At 34.0% G+C, this 22,100-nt stretch overlaps 4 protein-coding genes across 6 annotated transcripts; all 4 read right to left on the minus strand.

The window, feature by feature from the left end:
- Positions 1-852: 852 nt before the first annotated feature.
- Positions 853-2,121, minus strand: LOC102601389 (putative late blight resistance protein homolog R1A-3). 2 transcript variants are annotated; one of them, XM_006367851.2, is made up of 3 exons: positions 2,022-2,121; positions 1,280-1,930; positions 853-1,156 (listed from the first exon to the last, which is right to left on the minus strand). In XM_006367851.2, the coding sequence occupies exons 2-3, from the start codon at positions 1,926-1,928 to the stop codon at positions 1,107-1,109; spliced, it is 699 nt and encodes a 232-aa protein (XP_006367913.1). In that variant the 5' UTR covers positions 1,929-1,930; positions 2,022-2,121; the 3' UTR covers positions 853-1,106. The 2 variants fall into 2 exon arrangements, with proteins under 2 accessions (XP_006367913.1, XP_006367912.2); XM_006367850.2 differs by having other exon boundaries at positions 1,280-2,121.
- Positions 2,122-6,885: 4,764 nt separating this feature from the next.
- On the minus strand, positions 6,886-7,914 carry LOC102601044 (serine/threonine-protein phosphatase 2A 65 kDa regulatory subunit A beta isoform-like). Its single transcript, XM_006367849.2, has 3 exons — positions 7,566-7,914; positions 7,416-7,482; positions 6,886-7,256 (listed from the first exon to the last, which is right to left on the minus strand). The coding sequence occupies exons 1-3, from the start codon at positions 7,664-7,666 to the stop codon at positions 7,137-7,139; spliced, it is 288 nt and encodes a 95-aa protein (XP_006367911.1). The 5' UTR covers positions 7,667-7,914; the 3' UTR covers positions 6,886-7,136.
- Positions 7,915-12,467: 4,553 nt separating this feature from the next.
- Positions 12,468-14,326, minus strand: LOC102600691 (inactive disease susceptibility protein LOV1-like). Of its 2 annotated transcripts, none has more exons than XM_015305761.1 (2): positions 13,679-14,326; positions 12,468-12,613 (listed from the first exon to the last, which is right to left on the minus strand). In XM_015305761.1, exons 1-2 carry the CDS (start codon positions 14,260-14,262, stop codon positions 12,598-12,600), a joined length of 600 nt encoding a protein of 199 aa, XP_015161247.1. In that variant the 5' UTR covers positions 14,263-14,326; the 3' UTR covers positions 12,468-12,597. The 2 variants fall into 2 exon arrangements, with proteins under 2 accessions (XP_015161247.1, XP_015161248.1); XM_015305762.1 differs by having other exon boundaries at positions 12,468-12,698.
- Positions 14,327-19,870: 5,544 nt separating this feature from the next.
- LOC107059267 (putative late blight resistance protein homolog R1A-4) lies at positions 19,871-20,893 on the minus strand. The gene has a single exon (XM_015305760.1). The coding sequence runs from the start codon at positions 20,891-20,893 to the stop codon at positions 19,871-19,873; it is 1,023 nt and encodes a 340-aa protein (XP_015161246.1).
- Between the last annotated feature and the right edge of the window lie 1,207 nt (positions 20,894-22,100).

Here is a 22,100-nt window from a genome sequence, read left to right on the forward strand (position 1 = left end):
CCTAACATAACAATATATCTTCAAAAGAAATAGCTAGGGAAAAGACCAAAATGCCCTTAATGATTCCCGGACGGATTCCCTGCCAACTGCCCAACTTTCAAAGGGCATATCTCACTCATACGAACTCGGAATCGAGCAAACTCAGTGGCGTTAGAAAGATCGTTCCGCGAACTTTGAAACCATAACTGGAACTCCACGTAACTCATCCTGAGCTAGGATTTATGGCTGTTCAAAGTTGGCCAAAAATTCACATTTTTCCATACTTGGCCAAAATTTTCCAGATTTTTAAATCTTTCCAAAATGAAAATTTCCAATTCTAAGCCTCTTCAAAACTATTTCAAATTGTCGGATGTTACAGATATGATTCACTATTTTGAAGTTCGATTTTGATATTTTGCAGTATTATAAATTGTTAATCATAGTTTGTTAAATTTTGACTAATATATACTCGTATAATAGAGTATTATAATTTCGACAAATCAGAAAATGTTTCAATTGAATCATAGTAACACATTACACATGTAGAAATGTAGATTCAAAAGAAAGTAGAAACAAATCCTTTTGTTAATCAATTACATTTTAATCAAAATAGAGTAGTTAAAGTTTCGACTTCTAAATATTTAGTTTATACTAATACTAGGTTCACTATCTTAAAAATGAATGTAAGGAATGTTTACAATCATCATCATTACATAATTACCATAATATATTTCCAATTACTGACATCATTCACCACTGCTATTAGCTATAATTCGACAGCAACTATTACTGCCGACCACCATTACATACTGTTACTACCAAGTACCATCCATGAGAAATGTTATCGATATCCATCACATAAAGCACCGTCCATCAACGAAAAACATGTATTATACATGAACAGAGGAAAACAGATTCAAAGTGTACTCCATAGGCAATGCATAATAGATTGAACATCCTTATTTATTTCGAACTATCACATAAAACAAAATAGATGTTACACGAGTACATCATTAGTTACTGTTTACAAAATACAAAAATACAATTGGCCGAGACATGTATTAAATATACTTATTCCTAAAACATCAAATTAACAAACGATCAGAATATTAAAACAAAAATATGAACTACAAGGTTCTGAATTCGGAAGATAGCATTAGATGATCTCTTTGATCCGCTGCATAAGCAAGATAAAAAGTACAAGTCATCATCTTAATTTCAAAGAAGTATGATTTAATAAAAATGAGGTTTTAAATAATGTGAAGAATCGAAGAACTTTTAAGAGAGAATTATAACTTACTGTAGCTGTTATGGATGTAGACCTTAAGGATATTATTATCCAAGTCGTCTTGTTCTTGTTTGATCTTTCTGACAGAAGCCTCAGCAGTAGTGGTGCAATCATGTAACTCAATCAATTCCAAAGTACAAATTTCCCCAAAATCTGTTGGAATTTCTTGCAGGTGCTTGCATTTCTTCAGAACAAGGCGTTTTAGATTAGGGAAGTTATCACTTCTAGCTTCCCAACACTTAAGATTTACATCGCTCAGTAACAACAACTTCAAGCTTTTGAATATGTCTTTGTCACTCAATTTCCATACATCATCATCGGCTAGACAATGTTTAAGTTTGAGCTCTTCAAGATGTGGCAACATGATAAAAGTTGATGATATCTCTTCCCAAATAAACTTAGAACACCTAGTTAAAGACAATCTTCTAAGTGATTCCGGAAAAACAAATCTTTTGATGGGATTTTCATAATTATATCTCCAGGAAAGCTTGAATGCCTCAAGTTTTGTCAAGCTCGACATATCCAAGAGAAGACATCGAATAATGTATCCTACTCTAAAAGGTGCGTGAATGGTCAATCTCTTTAAATTGGGGATGCTAGAAAAGACTTCATTTGTACAACTAGAGTAACAAAGATTGTAAAATTCCTCTAGATTTGCCATCCCTGTCACAAGAGAATCGAGCATTTCAGTACTGTGATCATGAAAGAGTAATGAAATATTTGGTTGATCAAGAGTTTGAAGAAGAGAAATTACAGCAGTATAAGCTTCCATCAAGTCAATATTGAGAGGAATTGAAACAAAATAATTTTTGAACAAGTAGAGAGGATATAATTCAAGAATCATTTGTATTTATAAAAATCTTGTTGTATTTAATAAATTATTTTGACTTACGAAGTCATTGTTTATTTAAAATGATTAGTGGGTCGGTATAATAATGACGGCCACTTGTTAATTTAAAAAACACCAATTGTTGTTTATTTGTTCTCATTCGATAAAACAACCATCTTTACAGTGTTCTAAAAGTTCTTTTCTTGACTCACCTACTACCGGCTTAATCGCCTAGAGTGGCAAACGAGCCAGTCGAATTGAATATGAGTCGATCAAAAAATGAGTTAAATAAAAATAGATAAATTACTCGACTCGACTCACATTTTAAATGGATAAAGCGAGTTACCCAATGGATGATATGTCACATTTTAAGTGCGTGAATGGTCAATCTCTTTAAATTGGGGATGCTAGAAAAGACTTCATTTGTACAACTAGAGTAACAAAGATTGTTATCTATTCTAGGACTTGGTAAATAACTGGGTGCCGTTAAACGTATATACCTCAAGTTCTTCATCATCCATATCTTCCGAGATAAATTTATATCCAATGATTTAACATCACAAATTAGAGTTTGCAAATTCAGAAGCTCTGAGATTGATTCAGGAATATTGCCATAAAATCGAACTTGGAGATATCTCAAATGAAATAACTTTGTAATCACAAGTGGAAATGAGCCAATAATTATTAGCGACAATTAGGGGTGTTCACGGTTTGGATAAACACTGATTCAAACCGAAAAATCGAACCAAACCGATAAAATAAAACCGATTTTATTTGGGTTTGGTTTTAGATTTTTGAAAATCGATAGTATTTGGTTTGGTTATGGTTTTATTCAAAAAAACCGAAGAAGTAACGGAACCAAACCGATTAATTATATACAAATATTTGTTCAATTTCATAGAAGTTGAAGTGTCTACTTCTGCACATTCATAGTTGTAGGGCATAATTGTCCGCTGAAACCAAGTTAAGGATCATGTTTATGTATTATGTCTTATATATATAATAACACAAATCTCATTAGCTCTATTATAGTTTTTTGCCATATTTTGATACCTAGATACATATATTCAAGGTATCCAAATAAATATATCTCAGATATATATTAAATAAATGCATCTAATTATATGTATCTAAATATGAAATGTAATTGAAAATTATCAATTTAGGAGCAAATCAAACAAAAAAGTACTCCTGCTGCCACTATTTTAATATATAGCGAGGACTAAGACTTCGACAAAGACTAGGTCAACTTTATATATATATAAAGTTATTACAAACGTCATATCTTCACCAACTACAATAAACTCATATTTCAACCCAATCACATGTTACTCCCTAAAATATGGAATAAGGCACAAATTCTCTCACGCGCTTCACCTATGTGGAGTCATGAAATAACGTGTCATATGAAAAACGGTGTATGAAATTACAAAAAAAAAAAAATGAATTCAGGGAGTAATAAAACCTTAATTTAATTAAGATGCGTCTCTAAAATTTCGATCATGGTTTAGAGAGTACTTACGCCTTATCCCTTAAAATATCTACTTGGAATCCATTATTTTGGGTCACTATTTGGAGGCGGCATTTTTGAGGCTGAGTAGAAAAGGGAAGGACATGTATTTTTTTATTTTTGGTTTTTCACATGATCTACGATTTTCATATTAAAATTCGATTAAATTTTAATTTATACCAAAAATTATATGCTGAGGGATAAAATATTTCCTACCATAGGTGACTCTCTATTTAGAGGGACTCGAATTCGAGACTATTGATTAAGAATGAAGGATTAGTTACCACTCCACCACAATCCTTATTGGCGAAAGGATAGGACATGTGTTTGCGGTTGTGTGTAGACATTTACGAGTATGAATCAAAAGGAAGACTTATCGCTATTAAAAAAAGAACAAAGACTTAAAAAAAAAAAAAAATACATACACATGACTCTTAACTTGATGTTAGCTGATAATTATGACTTTTAACTTAGGGTGTGCACAAGTAGGCACTTAAACTTGTATAAAATTGAACAATATAGACATTTTCGTTCTACATGGCACCATACATGGCAATTTTGTGTCCTACGTGGCACCCTGCATGTATTATGTCATGTAGGACACACGTGTCTACTTGTTCAATTTTATAAAAGTTTAAGTGTCTACTTGTGCACACTCAAAGTTGGAGGTCATAGTTGTCCGCTGAAGGTAAGTTAAATGTCATGTTTATGTACTATGCCTAAAAAACTAGGTCAACTTTAAGCATTTGGACATATAGTTTTATCTCGTGATTTAAAAAACACTATTTGAATAAATAATTTTATCTTGCGATTTCAAATCATGAGCTGAAATTCCAATTTTCTTTAAAAAATTATTTTGAGAATTTCATATCATGATTTCATATTTTTTAAAAACAAATATTAATCCACAAATTTATATTTTATAAAAGAAAATTCCACCATTTTATATCTTTCTTTTTTTTCAAGAATACCAAAGAAATGATGAAATATTCAAGGAATATAAACATGATGATATAGTTACTAATAATATTGATCATGTTCAATTTTATTAAAAAAAGCAGTACATTACAACTCAAATTCAATTTTATTTTTAGAATAACTTTGTGATAGTGTATAAAAATCCAAATTACATATTTAAATAAAACTTCAACTTTATCTCATATAATTTTATATCATGATTTTTAAATTTCAATTCTTATTTTTCACTATTTTTTATTTATATAGCGAGGACTAAGACTTCATCAACTTTTATATTTTAATATTCAAGAACCATCCATTTAATAACTCCAACTCTTTTTTGGTTTCCCATTGACAGATTGTTAACTACCATAAAAACAACTTTTATATATATATATATATATTAAAAAAATATTCCTTGAATGGTAGGGTTCACTATTTTGAAGTTTGATTTTGATATTTTGCGGTATGATAAATTGTTAATCATAATGAATTAAATTTCGACTAATATATACTCATATAATAGAGTACTATGACTTCGACAATTTAAAAAGTATCTCAATTGAATCATAGTAGCACATTACACATGTAGAAATGTATATTCAAAAGAAAGTAGAAATAAATTATGTTATTTAATTTGGATTAATAAAACATAACTAAGTCAATGCTAGTTGGATGCGTGAAAACAGATCTGTGTCGACTTAGCTCCTTGTTCCTTAATGGCTCGGACTTGCTACTTTAGGATTGAAGGTGAAAGATGCTTAGCATGCGAGAACCTTCCTCTGGTTTATTAATGTTTTCTTTCTTTTGATATAGACAATTTTTATACTAAATTAAGAAAACGCCATTTATTGTTTATTTGTCACGGTTCACTAGCCACCATTTATGATCATTATCATTAACCACCACTACGTAACAACCAATAATTACTATCGACAATCATCTCCATCAGTCACCACGTACTATATATTAATACTAATTACTGGCATCATTCACCACTACCTATTAGATATAAGCCTATAACTATAATCAGCCACCACCTGTTACCGCTATTAGGCATCAACCACTACTGTCAACCACCATTACTGCTACTATCCATAATTACTTAATTCATTCAAAATACTCCCATCTAGCCTATAGCTCTGTTGCTCGGACTCTGCAAAATACTTCCATCTAGCCTACGAGTAGGAAGGGGAGGCAATTTTGTGGGGATGTTGGTGTGTAGATGCCTCAACCGTAACATGTTCCATATGTTTGCTTTTATGTTAAGAGTGGTCTCCAATGTACTTGTTGGATCTTGTATTGTAGGAAGCATGAGATCAGGTGTTAGACATACTTCTTGAAAAATACTTTCGATAAGTTACTTTTTTCGCTTCTAGTTACCATCTTAGCTTGTAAAAAATATTTATTATTACTGTTTTAAAGTAATTATTTTTCACCAAAAGTTCCCCTAAATACCTTCAAATATATATTTAGTTGAATTATTATATAAACATTTTTGACATATTAGAAGCTTGGATCAAACATCGATTTCTTGTGAAAAAAAGGAGGAAGATGACTTTAATATCTTATGTCGAAGAAATAAGTGGCTTACGAGGAATGGAACTAAAAGTCTATACCTGCCTCTCTTTGTTTATCTCAAGTTGTGTTTTTCCTAAATGACTTTATCTAAGTCTTCTCAGAGTTTCTTACTAGCTAAGTTATCTCTAATGACTTTTTGGTTTTCTGAAAGCAATCACCAAATGTCAATTTAGTGAAAAATAGTATTCATTTCAAGAAGTAAATTTCATGGAAACCCTCTTAATCTTTTGAGTTAAAATAAGATTAATATTCATTTCATGACAGACATTCTCTGATATAATGATCTTACAGCAAAAAGTGAGCCTAGAATAATAACCATTAAATAGAGAATAATCTTACAGCAAATTGGCACTTAAATTATCCAAATGTTTAACAAGAAAACACACGCATCCTATGTGACATAATACACATAGGATTTCATATAGGACGCAGAACTACCACGTAGGATGTCACAGTTGTTTAACTTTTGAATAGTTTAAATATTTACTTGTGCACACCCGAAATTAGAGGACATATATGCCAGTTGAGGCCAAGTTGAAATGCACGTTTATGTATTATGCATTCTTTATTAAAATGCACAATGATAAGAATCTTCTCAAAAACTACTGGAACCTTCCAACTCATCTACACTGGACTATGATCATACAACAGAATGGCCATGACCCAACTAAATGGTCTACTATACAAAGCACCAAATATAACAGCCTTTAGTAACTAGAAAGAATCTAATAAGAAAAACCATTCATTCAAAGATACTAATTAGTTAGTCTAACAGCCAATTTACATGTAAATACTTGAGCTTACTGTAGGAAGCATTTCATATTTGACATCCTAAAATATATATTAGTATTAATAAGACTCCCAAATCTCAAACAGATGTATTTCACTTTCTGCCTTCCCTCAACTGTTTCCTGGTGTGACGGCATAATCCTAGACGTCCAGAGGATTTGACGACAGATTTTTGGTATTGAACCCCCAACAGATAAGTATCTCTAGCTTGACATCATGACATCATCAATTGACTGAAGGGCTTGACTTGCATAAAAACGGACATCAACATCAGGGTCCTCAGCTAGCTCTACTAAACTAGAGCGAATCGTTTTCTCTGCTACCTGGCAATTATAAGAGGCTTAGAAAGTCAGCACTAAGGTATAGCGAGGATATGCAAGTGTAAACTTTCTTCAACAAACAACAACGTAAGTAAGCTCAATCGTTATTTCAACTAAACCAAGTAACCAATCCAAGAAAAGAAGGTAGATGAGAGTTCTCACTGATTGGTCAACAACAGGGATAAGGGACTGCAACACCTTTGCAACATTAAATTTGACGTTGGGCACTCTGGAGAAGAAATGAAATTGGACCATTAGATCTAGGAACTGATGCATATAATGACTTTAACAAGAATTGAAAAGAAAAGCCACCTGTCCTTTGCTGCCGTAATAACCACTGGCAGCAACTTAGAACATGTTATCTCAGAACCCATCACAGGTGCAAGTAAAGAAATTGCCCTAAGTATTGTCATCCGGTATAAATAATGTGAATTATTAATCACATCCAAGACCTGCAAAGAGATGACATGTTTAAACCCCTAGAAACAGGAACAAGCTTGATATCAGACATGGTCAAACCAAGAGAACGAATAACGCAGAATATTAATCATATCCAGGAACTGCAAACAAAAGACCATGTCTTGACCAATGAGAAACAGATAACATACAAGATCAAATCAAGTCTCTGAAACTAAGGTTGGCCATGATGAATTATTACAACAGTCTCAAGTACCCACAAAATCCAGTATTAACCCTTCAACCTTAGAAAGAGTTTGCAAGTATGAACCTTTACTTATCGGAGTAGGAGGGGGAGGCAATTTTGCGGGGATGTTGGTGTGTAGATGCCTCAACCGTGACATGCTTCATATGAGAGGGCATGATATTTCTCAACATCAATTGTACAAGAAAAAAGACAAGTCAAATTTCATAAGAAGTAATAGAATTCCATTCATTGTCTGTTTCTACCCTCTTGACATTCATTCCTAGCAGAAGCTACATTACTTACTGTTACTATCATTCTTGAGAAAGACTATCAATATCCAGCATCTCAAATCAAATAAAGCACCACCCGCACATCAACGAAAAACATGTTATACATGAACAGAGGAAAACAGATTCAAAATGTGAAACTTGTACATAATAAATTGAAAATGCTTATTCATTTCAAACACAAAATAGATATTACAGTACATCAATAGTTACCGTTTACGAAATACAAAATTCCCATTGGCCGAGACATGTATTAAACGTGTTTATTCCTAAAACATGAATTTAACAAACGATCAGAATATAAAAACAAAATATGAACTGCAATGTTCTGAATTTGGATGATAGCATTAGATGATCCCTCAAAATAAGCTTCAATTCGCTGCATAAGCAAGATAAAAAGTACAAGTCATCATCTTAATTTCAAGGAGGTAAGATTTAATAAAAATGAGGTTTTAAATAATGTGAAGAATCGAAGAACTTTTCAGAGAGAATTATAACTTACAGTGGCTGTTATGGACGTAGACCTTAAGGATATTATTTCCCATGTACTCTTGTTCTTGTTCGATATTTCTGGCAGATTCCTCAGAAATAGTGCTGCAATCATGTAACTCAATTGATTCCAAAGTACCAATTTCCCCGAAATCTGTTGGAATTTCTTGCAGGTCTTTGCAATTCTTCAGAACAAGACGTTTTAAATATGGAAAGTTAACACTGCTAGCTTCCCAATGCTTAAGATTTAGCTGGCTCAGTAACAACAACTTCAAGCTTTTGAATATGTCTTTGTCATTCAATCTCCATATATCATCTTCGGCTTGACAATATTTAAGTTTGAGCTCTTCAAGATGTGGCAACTTGATAAAAGTTGATGATATCTCTTCCCAAATAAACTTATAACACCTAGTTAAAGACACGCTTCTAAGTGATTTTGGAAAAACAATCTTGATGGAGTCTTCCAAATAAAATTCGCAGTAAAACTTGAATGTCTCAAGTTTTGTCAAGCTGGACATATCCAAGAGACGATACGGAATATTGCGTAGTATGCTCGAAGGTACACGAATGATCAATCTCTTTAGATTGGGAGTGCTAGAAATGACTTCATTTGTACAACTAGAGTAACAAATACTGTAAAATTCCTCTAGATTTGGCATCCCTGTCACAAGATTGTTATCTATTCTAGGACTCGGTAAATAAGTGGCTCCCCCTAAACGTATATACCTCAAGTTCTTCAACATCCATACCTTCCTAGGTAAAGTTATATCTAAAGAATGACCATCACAAATTAGAGTTTGCAAATTCAGAAGCTCTGAGATTGATTCAGGAATATTGCCATAACATCGAACTTGGAGATATCTCAAATGAAATAACTTTGTAATCACAAGTGGAAATGAGCCGAACCAGGCAGGGAAGATGGCCAATTCCCTGAGATGGTTGAAACAAGAGAAAAATCCATGTATTATAGGATCATGAAGGTAGATGGGCAATATAGGGAGAAGTTTAATACGGGGTTCAAAAGGTAGATCCAAGTAAGAAAAGCAGTAGATAGATCTGGCTACAGGGGGTAAGAGCTTATAAGCATCCTCAATACACTTCTGAATACTGAAGCGACGAAAATTAGGCTTTTGTGCTGGTGAAAATGGAGTTCTCACAACATGCATAAACTTTGTCATTTCAGCTTCTATCAAACAGAACTCACGCAGCAGATCATGTATTCCGCATACTTTTACCTCACCATTGAATCTCTTTTTTCTAGCCATTATCAAGTTCCACGTGCTATTGCAGGTATCTTAGCTTTTAGATGAATTCTAGTTAATCATTTTTGAATTGGAAGGTTTCAGACACTACTGCATCCTTTTGGAAGTTGGAAACAGAACAAGCATCTTCGTGTAAGCTTGAGTACTAGTGATCAGAAAACCAATAAGCTTTCTCCGGGAAAATTATCTTCCTTAAATATGTAACTGAAACTTAGGGATGACAATGGGGGTGGATTCTAATATTGGCCTGACATTCTGAAGTTAGTCTGAATCTTCTATAATCACAAAACAATGAACAGTACTTGATGGTGTTGAGGTATGAGGTTATACTGCATAGCATAGTATTTGCAAGGTAGATTATGATCGTACCTGATGAAAGAAATCAGGATATAAAACAAACAGTGACGAATTTCAATTCATATTTGCTGACAATTTTTTAAAGTGAACTTCTCATAGCTAAAATATACTTTCACACTTGTTAACCAAGAGAGATGGCAGATGCAGTTGTGAACTTTCTGGTGGAGAACTTGTTGCAGCTATTAAGTGAAAATGTGGGGATGATTAAAGGCGTAAATGACGAATTCAACAATTTGTTGGAAGAAGTTCAACGCCTGAAAGTGTTCCTTGACGATGCCCTTTAACTTAGCCTCGTCTGTCATCTATGCCCTTTAACACAATTTGTCAAATCCAAGTCTATAAACCATCTTCTTTTCTTGAACTTGTATTGAACTATATTCAAGAGCTAAGGAAACGGATGTCAATGCCAATCAGTTAAATGGGAAAGCTAAGTAACCAACAATATCTTAGCTTAAATGTAATTCATCGTCTACTTATTTCTACTCTTTGACATTCCTATTAGAAGCTAGATTACATACTGAAACTACCAAGTACCATCCATGAGAAATGTTATCGATATCCAGCATCTCAAATCACATATAGCACCGTCCATCAACGAAAAACATGTATTATACATGAACAGAGGAAAACAGATTCAAAGTGTGAAACCAGCAATTCTTATACTCCATAGGCAATGCATAATAGTTTGAACATCCTTATTTCAAACTGTCACATAAAACAAAATAGATGTTACATGAGTACATCACTAGTTACTGTTTACAAAATACAAAAAAAACACAATTGGCCGAGACATGTATTAAACATGCTTATTCCTTAAACATGAAATTAACAAACGATCAGAATATAAAAACAAAAATATGAACTATGAGGTTCTGAATTCGGAAGATAGCATTAGATGATCCCTCAAAATAAGCTTCAATTCCCTGCATATGCAACATAAAAAGTACAAGCCATCATCTTAATTTCAAAGAACTATGATTTAATAAAAAGGCATAAAACATAAATATGTCCTTTAACTTGGCTTCAAATCACATTTATGCCCTTCAACTTTGGGAGTGCACAAGTAGACACACATGTCCTACATGTAATTTTTTGTCCTACGTGGTATCCTACGTGGATTGTGCCACGTAGGACTCATGTGTCTACTTGTTCAAGTTTATACAAGTTTAATTACCTACTTGTGCACATCCAAAGTTGAAGGGCATAAATGTGAAATGAGGCCAAGTTAAAGGGCATATTTGTGTATTATGCCTAATAAAAATGAGGTTTTAAATAATGTGAAGAATCGAAAAAACTTTTCAGAGAGAATTATAACTTACTGTGGCTGTTATGGATGTAGACCTTTAAGGATATTATTTCCCATGTACTCTTGTTCTTGTTCGATATTTCTGGCAGATTCCTCAGAAATAGTGCTGCAATCATGTAACTCAATTGATTCCAAAGTACCAATTTCCCCGAAATCTGTTGGAATTTCTTGCAGGTCTTTGCAATTCTTCAGAACAAGACGTTTTAAATATGGGAAGTTAACACTGCTAGCTTCCCAATGCTTAAGATTTAGCTGGACTCAGTAACAACAACTTCAAGCTTTTGAATATGTCTTTGTCAGTCAATCTCCATATATCATATTCGGCTTGACAATATTTAAGTTTGAGCTCTTCAAGATGTGGCAACTTGATAAAAGTTGATGATATCTCTTCCCAAATAAACTTATAACACCTAGTTAAAGACACGCTTCTAAGTGATTTTGGAAAAACAATCTTGATGGAGTATATCTCAAATGAAATAACTTTGTAATCACAAGTGGAAATGAGCTGAACCAGACATGGAAGATGGCCAATACCCTGAGATGGTTGAAACAAGAGAAAAATCCATGTAATATAGGATCATGACGGTAGATGGGCAATATAGGGAGAAGCCTAATACGGGGTTCAAAAGGTAGTTCCAAGTAAGAAAAGCAGTAGATAGATCTGGCTACAGGGGGTAAGAGCTTATAAGCATCCTCAACAGAATAATACTCTTTCATACTGAAGCGACGAAAACTAGGCCTTTGTGCTGATGACAATGGAGTTCTCGCAACATACATAAACTTTGTCATTTCAGCTTCTATCAAACAGAACTCACGCAGCAGATCATGTATTCCGCATACTTTTACCTCACCATTGAATCTTTTTTTTCCAGCCATTATCAAGTTCCTGCTGATAAGATCCTCCAAATAATGTTTAGCCACTTCTTCCAAGCTTTCACGACTTCCAGAAGACGTCCTTATGAAACCTTCTGCGATCCATAATTGGATCAATCTCCAAGTATCAACTTGAAAATCCTCTGGGAAATCACCCATAGAAAGAAAACACGGTTTGAGTTGATTAGGCAAGTGATGGTAACCAGTGGCGGATCCAGGATTTAGAGTCTGTGGGTGCCAAATAAACTTATCGATTAAATTAATTTTATATTCAATTAAATTAAAAATGTCAATAACAATTATAAAAAAATAAAAATAATGTGCAGCTGTTTTCCTTAAAAAAAGGGGCTTGGGGCCTTTTTTTTTATTTAAAAACGTCAGCAGCATTTTTTCAAAAAAATAGGTTCAAATGGGATTCGAACCCGCAACCTCAACCGTCTAAAGTTGCCCTCCTACCATGGCACCACAAGCCAATTTTGTTCTGTGGGTGGCACGCTTTATATTTATATAAATATTATGTATATATACCTATGTATATATAGAGTTTCCGTCGAAGTTCGGGGGTGGCGTGGCACCCCAAAGGCCCTTCATAGATCCGCCCCTGATGGTAACTCAAACCGAGCACTCCTAAGAATTTATTTGGATGACTAGCAATGATTTCACTTAAGGTTTTGGCAACATACTTCCAACTTTCTAATGTCTTGGGCACCGTTTTAGAGAGATGCCCTGCAATCACTGAAATTATTAAGGGAAGTCCTTGACATCTCTCTGCTATTTTTTTTCCAATTTCTTCCAACTCGGGAGGATGATCGTGTTCTAGTCCAAACACCTTATCACGAAGTAACTTCCAACTGTTGTCTAAATCCAAGAGGTTCATCTTATGAGGGCTACTAGTATTTGCATATATTGCTACATCAGTTTCCCTAGTAGTCAATAAGACTCGACTCCCATTGATGCGATTAGGAAATATTTGTGATAAGCTATCCCAAACATCCCTACTCCAAATATCATCAACAACAACAAGGTATCTAGGACCCTTTAGACACTTTTGCACTAGATCAGCTAACTCACTGTCATTCATCTTAACATAATCTTTTGTGTTCACATTAACTCTTTGCTTTGAAATGCAATGTAAAGCTTCTAACAATACATTTCTATATTGAAATTCTTGAGATATTGTAACCCAAACAAAAATGTCAAAGTGATACCTGATTTGAAGATGATCATAAGCTTTTTTAGCGAGTGTTGTTTTGCCAATGCCACCCATACCTGATATGGTGACAACGTCTAGACCTGGCTCTCGTCCTCTCAATCTTTTATCTATCATCTCCAAGTCATCATCAAGTCCCTGCACGATATCATCTTTCAACTGATCTGACAGCATTGGATCACTTATAGAAGAAGTGCCAATCAAGGAATCCGCGGTTAATTCAAGAATTTGATCAGCATCATGAGAAAGAATCTCCATCACTTGTTTCTTTGTCGTATCCATTTTTTCAACAACTGGTAGCATATCATGGTGTTGTAAAATTCCAAATGTCCAGCTTTCTTCTTTGATGATTTCAGAAATCTTCATTTCAACAACATCCTCTGCCTCACTAACAACAACTCTAATATCTTCCTCCAAAGATTTGATTTTCTCATTGCTAGTGTTTTCAAGAACATCTTGAAAATATTCAGCTGTAGCACGAAGAGAATTGAGCATTTCAGTACTGTGATCATGAAAGAGTTCTGAAATATGTGGTTGATCAAGAGTTTGAAGAAGAGAAATTACAACAGTATAAGCTGCCATCAAGCCAATATGGAGAGGAATTACAACAAAAATATTTTTTAGATGTAACTCAAGATATCAAATAATGTACTACTCTTGTGTATTTATAATTAATTTCCAACACCATGTTATTTGAGTGTGTAAAATCAGAAGAGTAGGTGTAATATTAATGATGGGCAGTTGGGTGACTGATATACAACCATACCGCAATTTAATTTGCAGCACCATGTTAGTATTTATCACCATCAACAACCATCATATAATTTTTAAAATATTTATTGATCTAATATTAGATTGATTTAGTATTTTATTAAATTTATATTTATAATTTTTAAATAAAGACAATTAATAAATTCAGATGTTTTAAAAAAATAAATAGTCCTAATTATTTAGTATTCATATATTAATGCAACATTTTTATATTTACAGTGTATTCATATTGAAACATCTAAATCTTAATGTACATCTTAATATTCAGATTTAGACAAGTCTTATTCGTCTTAGTAAAAGAAAATGAGGCCTAAGACAGAAATTACAGCTAGTTTGATCCAAAAGAAGAAATGCCTCCTCCTTGCCACTGACACTGAAAGAGAAAGTGAAAGAGATGCACTCACTTTACAAAAGCAAAGTATCTATGCTTCTCATTTTCTAGATTACATATCTACTGTTTGTGTTATAAATAAAAAAGAAAGGTTCCATATCTAGTCACTAGCTTATCACATACCAACCTCGTCCTGTAACCACTGCATGCAAAGGGTGCCAAGCTATCATCGAAAAATCCTACACCCAACTGACTGGCCAGCAGAGGTATGTATTCTATTATAGCCAGACGAACTCGCCAATGCCTATCCTTTGCCAGCTCAACAATAGAATGAATAAGCATAAAGACAACCACGATTAATGAAGTTGGCCTGACTTCAAAAAAAACATTAAGAAAACCATGATATGTCATGCAAGTAGAAGTAGAATGGTAAGGCAAAAAGAAAAAATAAAATTGATATAAAAACATCTGAACAAGACAAGCAATCAGAAAACAATCTGGCAAAGAGAACTTGCTATTCATTCAATTAGTTTCCCAAGCACACATTAGTTTGTACCAGTTAATTTAATAGCAAGTCCTGTACGACTGCAAAACATTCATATCCATTAGTGCTAGCAAACTGAGCCCATATTTTATCAATCCGCCAATATTTTAACAATTGGGGAATGATATATTGAACAGGTCCCATATTTGACGCGTAAAAATGGGTAAAATATGGAAATTGAGGGAGCATCTAGTAATTGAACATGTTTTCTCTTAAATATTTACTCAGTTCCTAAACTTTTTGTGCTTTCTCCTTTACATTAGGAGGTGTGATGAATATAGTGTTTCGGTGAATTCTTAAATCAATGCTTTTCTAGCTATTAATTTCCAATCTTTGCATAGTTAAAGCAGGTCATATGTCATCCAAAAGAGAGGTAGTTCAAGTATCTTGGGTCGATTATCTAGGAAAATGGAGAGAATGACGAGGATGCCACTCACCGTATTGGTGCAGAGTGAATGAAATGGAGGCTCGCATCCGAAGTTTTGAGTGATAAGAAAGTGTCAACTAAACTTAAAGGCAAGCTCTATAGAATGGTAGTTAGACCAAATATGTTGTATGACGGAGTGTTGATCAGTCAAGAACTATCACATTCAGAAGATAAAAGTGGCAGAGATAAGGATATTGTGATGGATGTGTGGGTATACTAGGAGAGATAGGATTAAAAATGAGGATATACGAGACAAGGTGGGAGTGACTTTGGGGAAGACAAGATGCGGGAAGCGAGTTTGAGATGGTTCGCGCATGTGATGAGGAGATATATGTATGTCCTAGTGCAGAAGTGTGAGAGGTTGGTTATGGATGGATTCATGAGTTAGAAGTAGACCAAAAAAGTATTGGAGAGGGGTGATTAGACAGACATAGTGCAGTCGCAGCTTATCGAGGACATGACCTTAGATAAGAAGATGTGGAGGACACAAATTAGGATAGAAGGTTAGTAGGTAGGAGTGAGTCCATACTAGTAGGTAAGAGTGTTTTTCTTGTTGCCCTTACTAATAATCGTAGGACTACTCTGGTAGTTTCTTGTTCTTCAATTTTTGTTCCTATTTATCATTTTGTGTAGTTCGTTGTTGTATTACTTTGTTGTATATCGTTCTATAACTATCTATTGTCTCCTGTACTTCCATTATGTCTTTTTCTAGACTGGTTTTGTCTTGAGCCGAAGGTCTATTGAAAACCGTGTCTACTTCACCTTTGAGGTAGAGGTAAGGTCTGCATACACTCTACCCTCCTTAGACCCTAATGTGTAGGACTACACTAGTATGTTGTTGTGGTTGTTGTTGAAATAGTGACAATATTATTGAAAATGCAGAAAATTAATTGGCTAACACTGACAGAGTTCGGTAGAAAGCACATAATTTGGCTAATATTGACTTCTCGGATTGTTTAAGATACAAAGGCTAGCAAGGCTTCATAGATAGAAACTATACTAGTGAGAATATCATACTGTAGCCTGAAAATTCACACTGGTACTAAAGTCTGTACATACTTAGATTGTAAGAAAATTAAAGAATTAAGAAAATAAGCATGGCAAAGAAATCAATATTCTCGATCAAGAAGAGACTCCAGGAGAAGTCTATTCTCAGATGGGAGAATGATGAAAATTATAAAGTTGAGCACCATTTACTCGTGGAAATGGGTAAATATGGGTCAACTGTTTTTCATTAAAAAAAATCTAAATCTTCTTTTCAAAAAAAAAAATTACCAGCCCCCCTCCCAACGCTCCCTACCAAAAAATTAAAAAAGAAAATTTTAAAAAATTTACCAACTCACTCCCTACCAGCACCCCCACCCCCACCCCCCTATCCAAAAAAAAAATGTAAAAAAAGGTTTCATTTTTTTTATAGATTTTTTTTTTTAAAGAAAAAAGACTTTCGTACTACCCCACCCTTTATCACTTTTTTTTTGTGTGTGTGAATGCAAATCTTTTATTCATTTAACTACCACTTTTAAATGGGTAATATGGATATTATTCATTTTTACCCATTTCTAAATGAGTTGGATACCCAACCCAGTTAAAATGGGTAAACATGACTGGATACCCATATTAATTACCTATTTTGCCATCCCTATTATTCATGCCTAATGCTCAACTTGGGTGATTGATAACTTGATAAACATTTCTGATATCATAATGTCTGGAAGATAGTGTGGTGTTTGAATTTTTAATCCCAGAATGCAACAGCACCCATTAATTTATTTCTATCACCAACTTAGTGTTTATCAATGCCAGTTGTGTGTGAGATGTGTTGTGTTGTTTCCGTCTATTTTTATTTGATTAAAGTTTTCTTCTTTTTAATTTTTTATCATTCCTAATAGCTCTCAGCCTTTTCGTTCCCTTGGTGATTTGGATTCACTATCTTAAAAATGAATGTAAGGAATGTTTACAATCATCATCATTAACCATAATTACATAATTACCATAATATATTCCCAATTACTGACATCATTCACCACTACTATTAACTATAATCCGACAGCAACTATTACTGCCGACCACCATTACATACTGCCGAAAGCAACTACTACTGCCGACCACCATTACATACTGTTACTACCAAGTACCATCCATGAGAAATGTTATCGATATCAATCACATAAAGCACCGTCCATCAACGAAAAACATGTATTATACATGCTTATTCCTAAAACATGAAATTAACAAACGATCAGAATATAAAAACAAAAATATGAAGTACAAGGTTCTGAATTCGTATACTCCATAGGCAATCCATATTAGATTGAACATCCTTATTTATTTCGAACTATCACATAAAACAAAATAGTTACATGAGTACATCACTAGTTACTGTTTACAAAATACAAAAACACAATTGGCCGAGACATGTATTAAACATGCTTTATCATCTTAATTTCAAAGAGGTATGATTTAATAAAAATGAGGTTTTAAATAATGTGAAGAATCGAAGAACTTTTCAGAGAGAATTATAACTTACTGTGGCTGTTATGGATGTAGACCTTAAGGATATTATATCCCATGTCCTCTCGTTCTTGTTCGATATTTCTGACAGAATCCTCAGCAGTAGTGGTGCAATCATGTAACTCAATCGATTCCAAAGTACAAATTTCCACGAAATCTGTTGGAATTTCTTGCAGGTCCTCGCATTTCTTCAGAACAAGGCGTTTTAGATTAGGGAAGTTATCGCTGCTTGCTTCCCAACCCTTAAGATTTGGGTAGCTCAGTAACAACAACTTCAAGCTTCTGAATATGTCTTTGTCACTCAATTTCCATACATCATCATTAAGGTAGACCCAAGTTAGAAAAGCAGTAGATAGATCTGGCTACAGGGGGTAAGAGCTTCATAACACCAAGTTAAAGACAATCTTCTAAGTGATTCTGGAAAAACAAATATCTTGATGGGGTCTTCCAAATAAACTTCCCAGTAAAGCTTGAATGTCTCAAGTTTTGTCAAGCTGGACATATCGAAGGGACGACCCGGAAAATTCATTAGTGCGATAAAATGTGCACGAATGATCAATCTCTTTAGATTGGGAGTGCTAGAAATGACTTCATTTGTACAACTAGAGTAACAAATACCGTAAAGTTCCTCTAGATTTGGCATCCCTGTCACAAGATTGTTACCTATTCTAGGACTCGGTAAATAAGTGGCTGCCCCTAAACGTATATACCTCAAGTTCTTCAACATCCATATCTTCCTAGGTAAAGTTATATCTAAAGAACTACCATCACAAATTAGAGTTTGCAAATTCAAAAGCTTTGAGATTGATTTAGGAATATTTCCAAAACATCGAACTTGGAGATATCTCAAATGAAATAACTTTGTAATCACAAGTGGAAATGAGTGGAAGCAGTTAAGGACGATGGCCAATACCCTGAGATGGTTGAAACAAGAGAAAAATCCAAGTAATCTAGGATCATGACGGTAGATGGGCAATCTAGGGAGAAGCTTAATATGGGGATCATAAGGTAGACCCAAGTAAGAAAAGCAGTAGATAGATCTGGCTACACGGGGTAAGAGCTTATAAGGATCCTCAATATACTCTTGAATACTGAAGCGACGAAAATTAGGCTTTTGTGCTGGTGACAATGGAGTTCTCACAACATGCATAAACTTTGTCATTTCAGCTTCTATCAAACAGAACTCACGCAGCAGATCATGTATTCCGCATACTTTTACCTCACCATTGAATCTCTTTTTCTAGCCATTATCAAGTTCCTGCTGATAAGATCCTCCAAATAATGTTCAGCCACTTCCTCCAAGCTTTCACGACTTCCGGAAGACGTCCTTATGAAACCTTCTGCGATCCATAATTGGATCAATCTCCGAGTATCAACTTGAAAATCCTCTGGGAAATCACCCAGAGAAAGAAAGCATGGTTTGAGTCGATTAGGCAAGTGATGGTAACTCAAACCGAGCACTCCTAAGCATTATTTGGATGACTAGCAATGATTTGACTTAAGGTTTTGGCAACATACTTCCAACTTTCTAATGTCTTGGGCACCGTTTTAGAGAGATGCCCTGCAATCACTGAAATTATTAAGGGAAGTCCTTGACATTTTTCTGCTATTTTTTTCCAATTTCTTCCAATTCGGGAGGATGATCGTGTTCTAGTCCAAACACCTTATCACGGAGTAACTTCCAACTATTATCTAAATCCAAGAGGTTCATCTTATGATGGATACTAGTATTTGCATAGATTGCTACATCAGTTTCCCTAGTAGTCAATAAGACTCGACTCCCATTGTTGCGATTAGGAAATATTTGTGATATGCTATCCCAAACATCCCTACTCCAAATATCATCAACAACAACAAGGTATCTAGGACCCTTTAGACTCTTTTGCACCAGATCAGCTAACTCACTGTCATTCATCTTATCATAATCTTTTGTGTTCACATTAACTCTTTGCTTTGAAATGCAATGTAAAGCTTCTAACAATACATTTCTATATCGAAATTCTTGAGATATTGTAACCCAAACAAAAATGTCAAAGTGATGCCTGATTTGAAGATGATCATAAGTTTTTTTAGCGAGTGTTGTTTTGCCAATGCCACCCATACCTGATATGGTGACAATGTCTAGATACGACGTTGGTCCTCTCAATCTTTTATCTATTATCTCCAAGTCACCATCAAGTCCCTGCACGATATCATCTTTCAAGTGACCTGACAACATTGGATCACTCATAGATGAAGCGCCAGTTAATTCAAGAATTTGATCAGCATCATGAGAAAGAATCTCCATCACTTGTTTCTTTGTGGTATCCATTTTTTCAACAACTGGTAGCATATCATGGTGTGGTAAAATTCGAAATGTCCATCTGTCGCCTTTGATGATTTTTGAAATTTTCATTTCAACAACATCCTCTGCCTCACTAACAACAATTCTAATTTCTTCCTCCAAAGATTTGATTTTTTCAATGTCAACACCACTCTTATTGCTAGCTTTTTCAAGAACATCATGGAAATATTCAGCTGTAGCACGAAGAGAATCAAGCGCATTAGCAGTGCGACCATGAAAGAGTTTTGAAATATATGGTTGATCAAGAGTTCTAAGAAGAGAAATTACAGCAGTATAAGCTTCCATCAAGTCAATATTGAGAGGAATTGAAACAAAAATAATTTTTGAACAAGTAGAGAGGATATAATTCAAGAATCATATGTATTTATAAAAATCTTGTTGTATTTAATAAATTATTTTGACTTACGAAGTCATTGTTTATTTAAAATGATTTAGTGGGTAGGTATAATAATGACGGCCACTTGTTAATTTAAAGAACACCAATTATTGTTTATTTGTTCCCATTCGATAAAGCAACCTCCTTTACAGCGTTCTAAAAGTTCTTTACTTGACTCATCTACTACGGGATTAATCACGCTAAGAGTGGCAAACGAGCGAGTCAAATTGAATATGAATCGATCAAAAAATGAGTTAAATAAAAATGGATAATTTACTCGACTCGGCTCACATTTTAAATGGATAAAACGAGTTACCCAATGGATAATATAGAAAAAATTTAAAATGATAGAGGTCCAGCCAACAATAGTTATGTGAGGTTCCATTCAATTTTTGACATTTGGATAAGTGGGTCCATTTGCACAATTTTACTTTTCACTCATCACCCCCACCACTTCCCTCCCATCTGCCCACCCCTCCTCTATTTTTATTTTCTTCTTTTTCATTTTTTTAGTTCTTCAAAAAATGGAAATGTGAAAAAAATAGTTGGTAACCAATTAAAGTTAAAATATAAATTGATTACCAAATTTTCATAGGAGTCTCTTTCACCATATAAATTGATTACCAAACTATCCCTACTTTTTTATATTACCGAAGAAAAATTAAAATATAAAGCTAACAAATCAAATATTAGAGCACGCAATTGTATACCAAGAAAATAAACGAGACTCACGCCGTAAAGTGGAAGTTAATTTATTTAATTTGACTATTTTTTTCACTAAGTTTGTAAAAATACGTAAAGATAGTTGAATAGTAACGAGCGAGTCGAATTAAATATGAGTCGATCAAAAAATGAATTAAACAAAAATGGATAAGTTTAAGTTACTCGACACGACTCACATTTTAAATGGGTAAAACGAGTTACTCCATGGATAATATGGATATCCATATTTACACATATTATAATAGAAATCTTGTTAAAAGCTTTAAAAACAAAAAACAAAAATTAAAGTATTTTTTGTCACTTCACTCCACCCCTACCAGCCACCCCCCTATCCCAAAAAAATGTGAAAAAAAAAATTACCACCCCATCTCTACCAGCCCCACCCCCACACCC

This window comes from Solanum tuberosum, unplaced genomic scaffold, assembly GCF_000226075.1.
Source record: "Solanum tuberosum cultivar DM 1-3 516 R44 unplaced genomic scaffold, SolTub_3.0 scf01052, whole genome shotgun sequence".
Lineage (NCBI taxonomy): Eukaryota > Viridiplantae > Streptophyta > Magnoliopsida > Solanales > Solanaceae > Solanum > Solanum tuberosum.

What these genes read in the sequence shown, in the direction of transcription:
- LOC102601044 (XM_006367849.2), bottom strand. Translation starts at nt 7,666, where the DNA reads ATGACAATACTTAGGGCAATTTCTTTACTTGCACCTGTGATGGGTTCT. An exon ending in ATTACGGCAGCAAAGGACAG is followed by an intron (nt 7,483 to 7,565) that starts GTGGCTTTTCTT and finishes TTTCTTCTCCAG; the next exon opens with AGTGCCCAACGTCAAATTTA. An exon ending in TCCCTGTTGTTGACCAATCA is followed by an intron (nt 7,257 to 7,415) that starts GTGAGAACTCTC and finishes TATAATTGCCAG; the next exon opens with GTAGCAGAGAAAACGATTCG.
- LOC102601389 (XM_006367850.2), bottom strand. Translation starts at nt 2,111, where the DNA reads ATGATTCTTGAATTATATCCTCTCTACTTGTTCAAAAATTATTTTGTT. An exon ending in CTACATCCATAACAGCTACA is followed by an intron (nt 1,157 to 1,279) that starts GTAAGTTATAAT and finishes TTGCTTATGCAG; the next exon opens with CGGATCAAAGAGATCATCTA.
- LOC107059267 (XM_015305760.1), bottom strand. Translation starts at nt 20,893, where the DNA reads ATGGAAGCTTATACTGCTGTAATTTCTCTTCTTAGAACTCTTGATCAA.
- LOC102600691 (XM_015305761.1), bottom strand. Translation starts at nt 14,262, where the DNA reads ATGGCAGCTTATACTGTTGTAATTTCTCTTCTTCAAACTCTTGATCAA.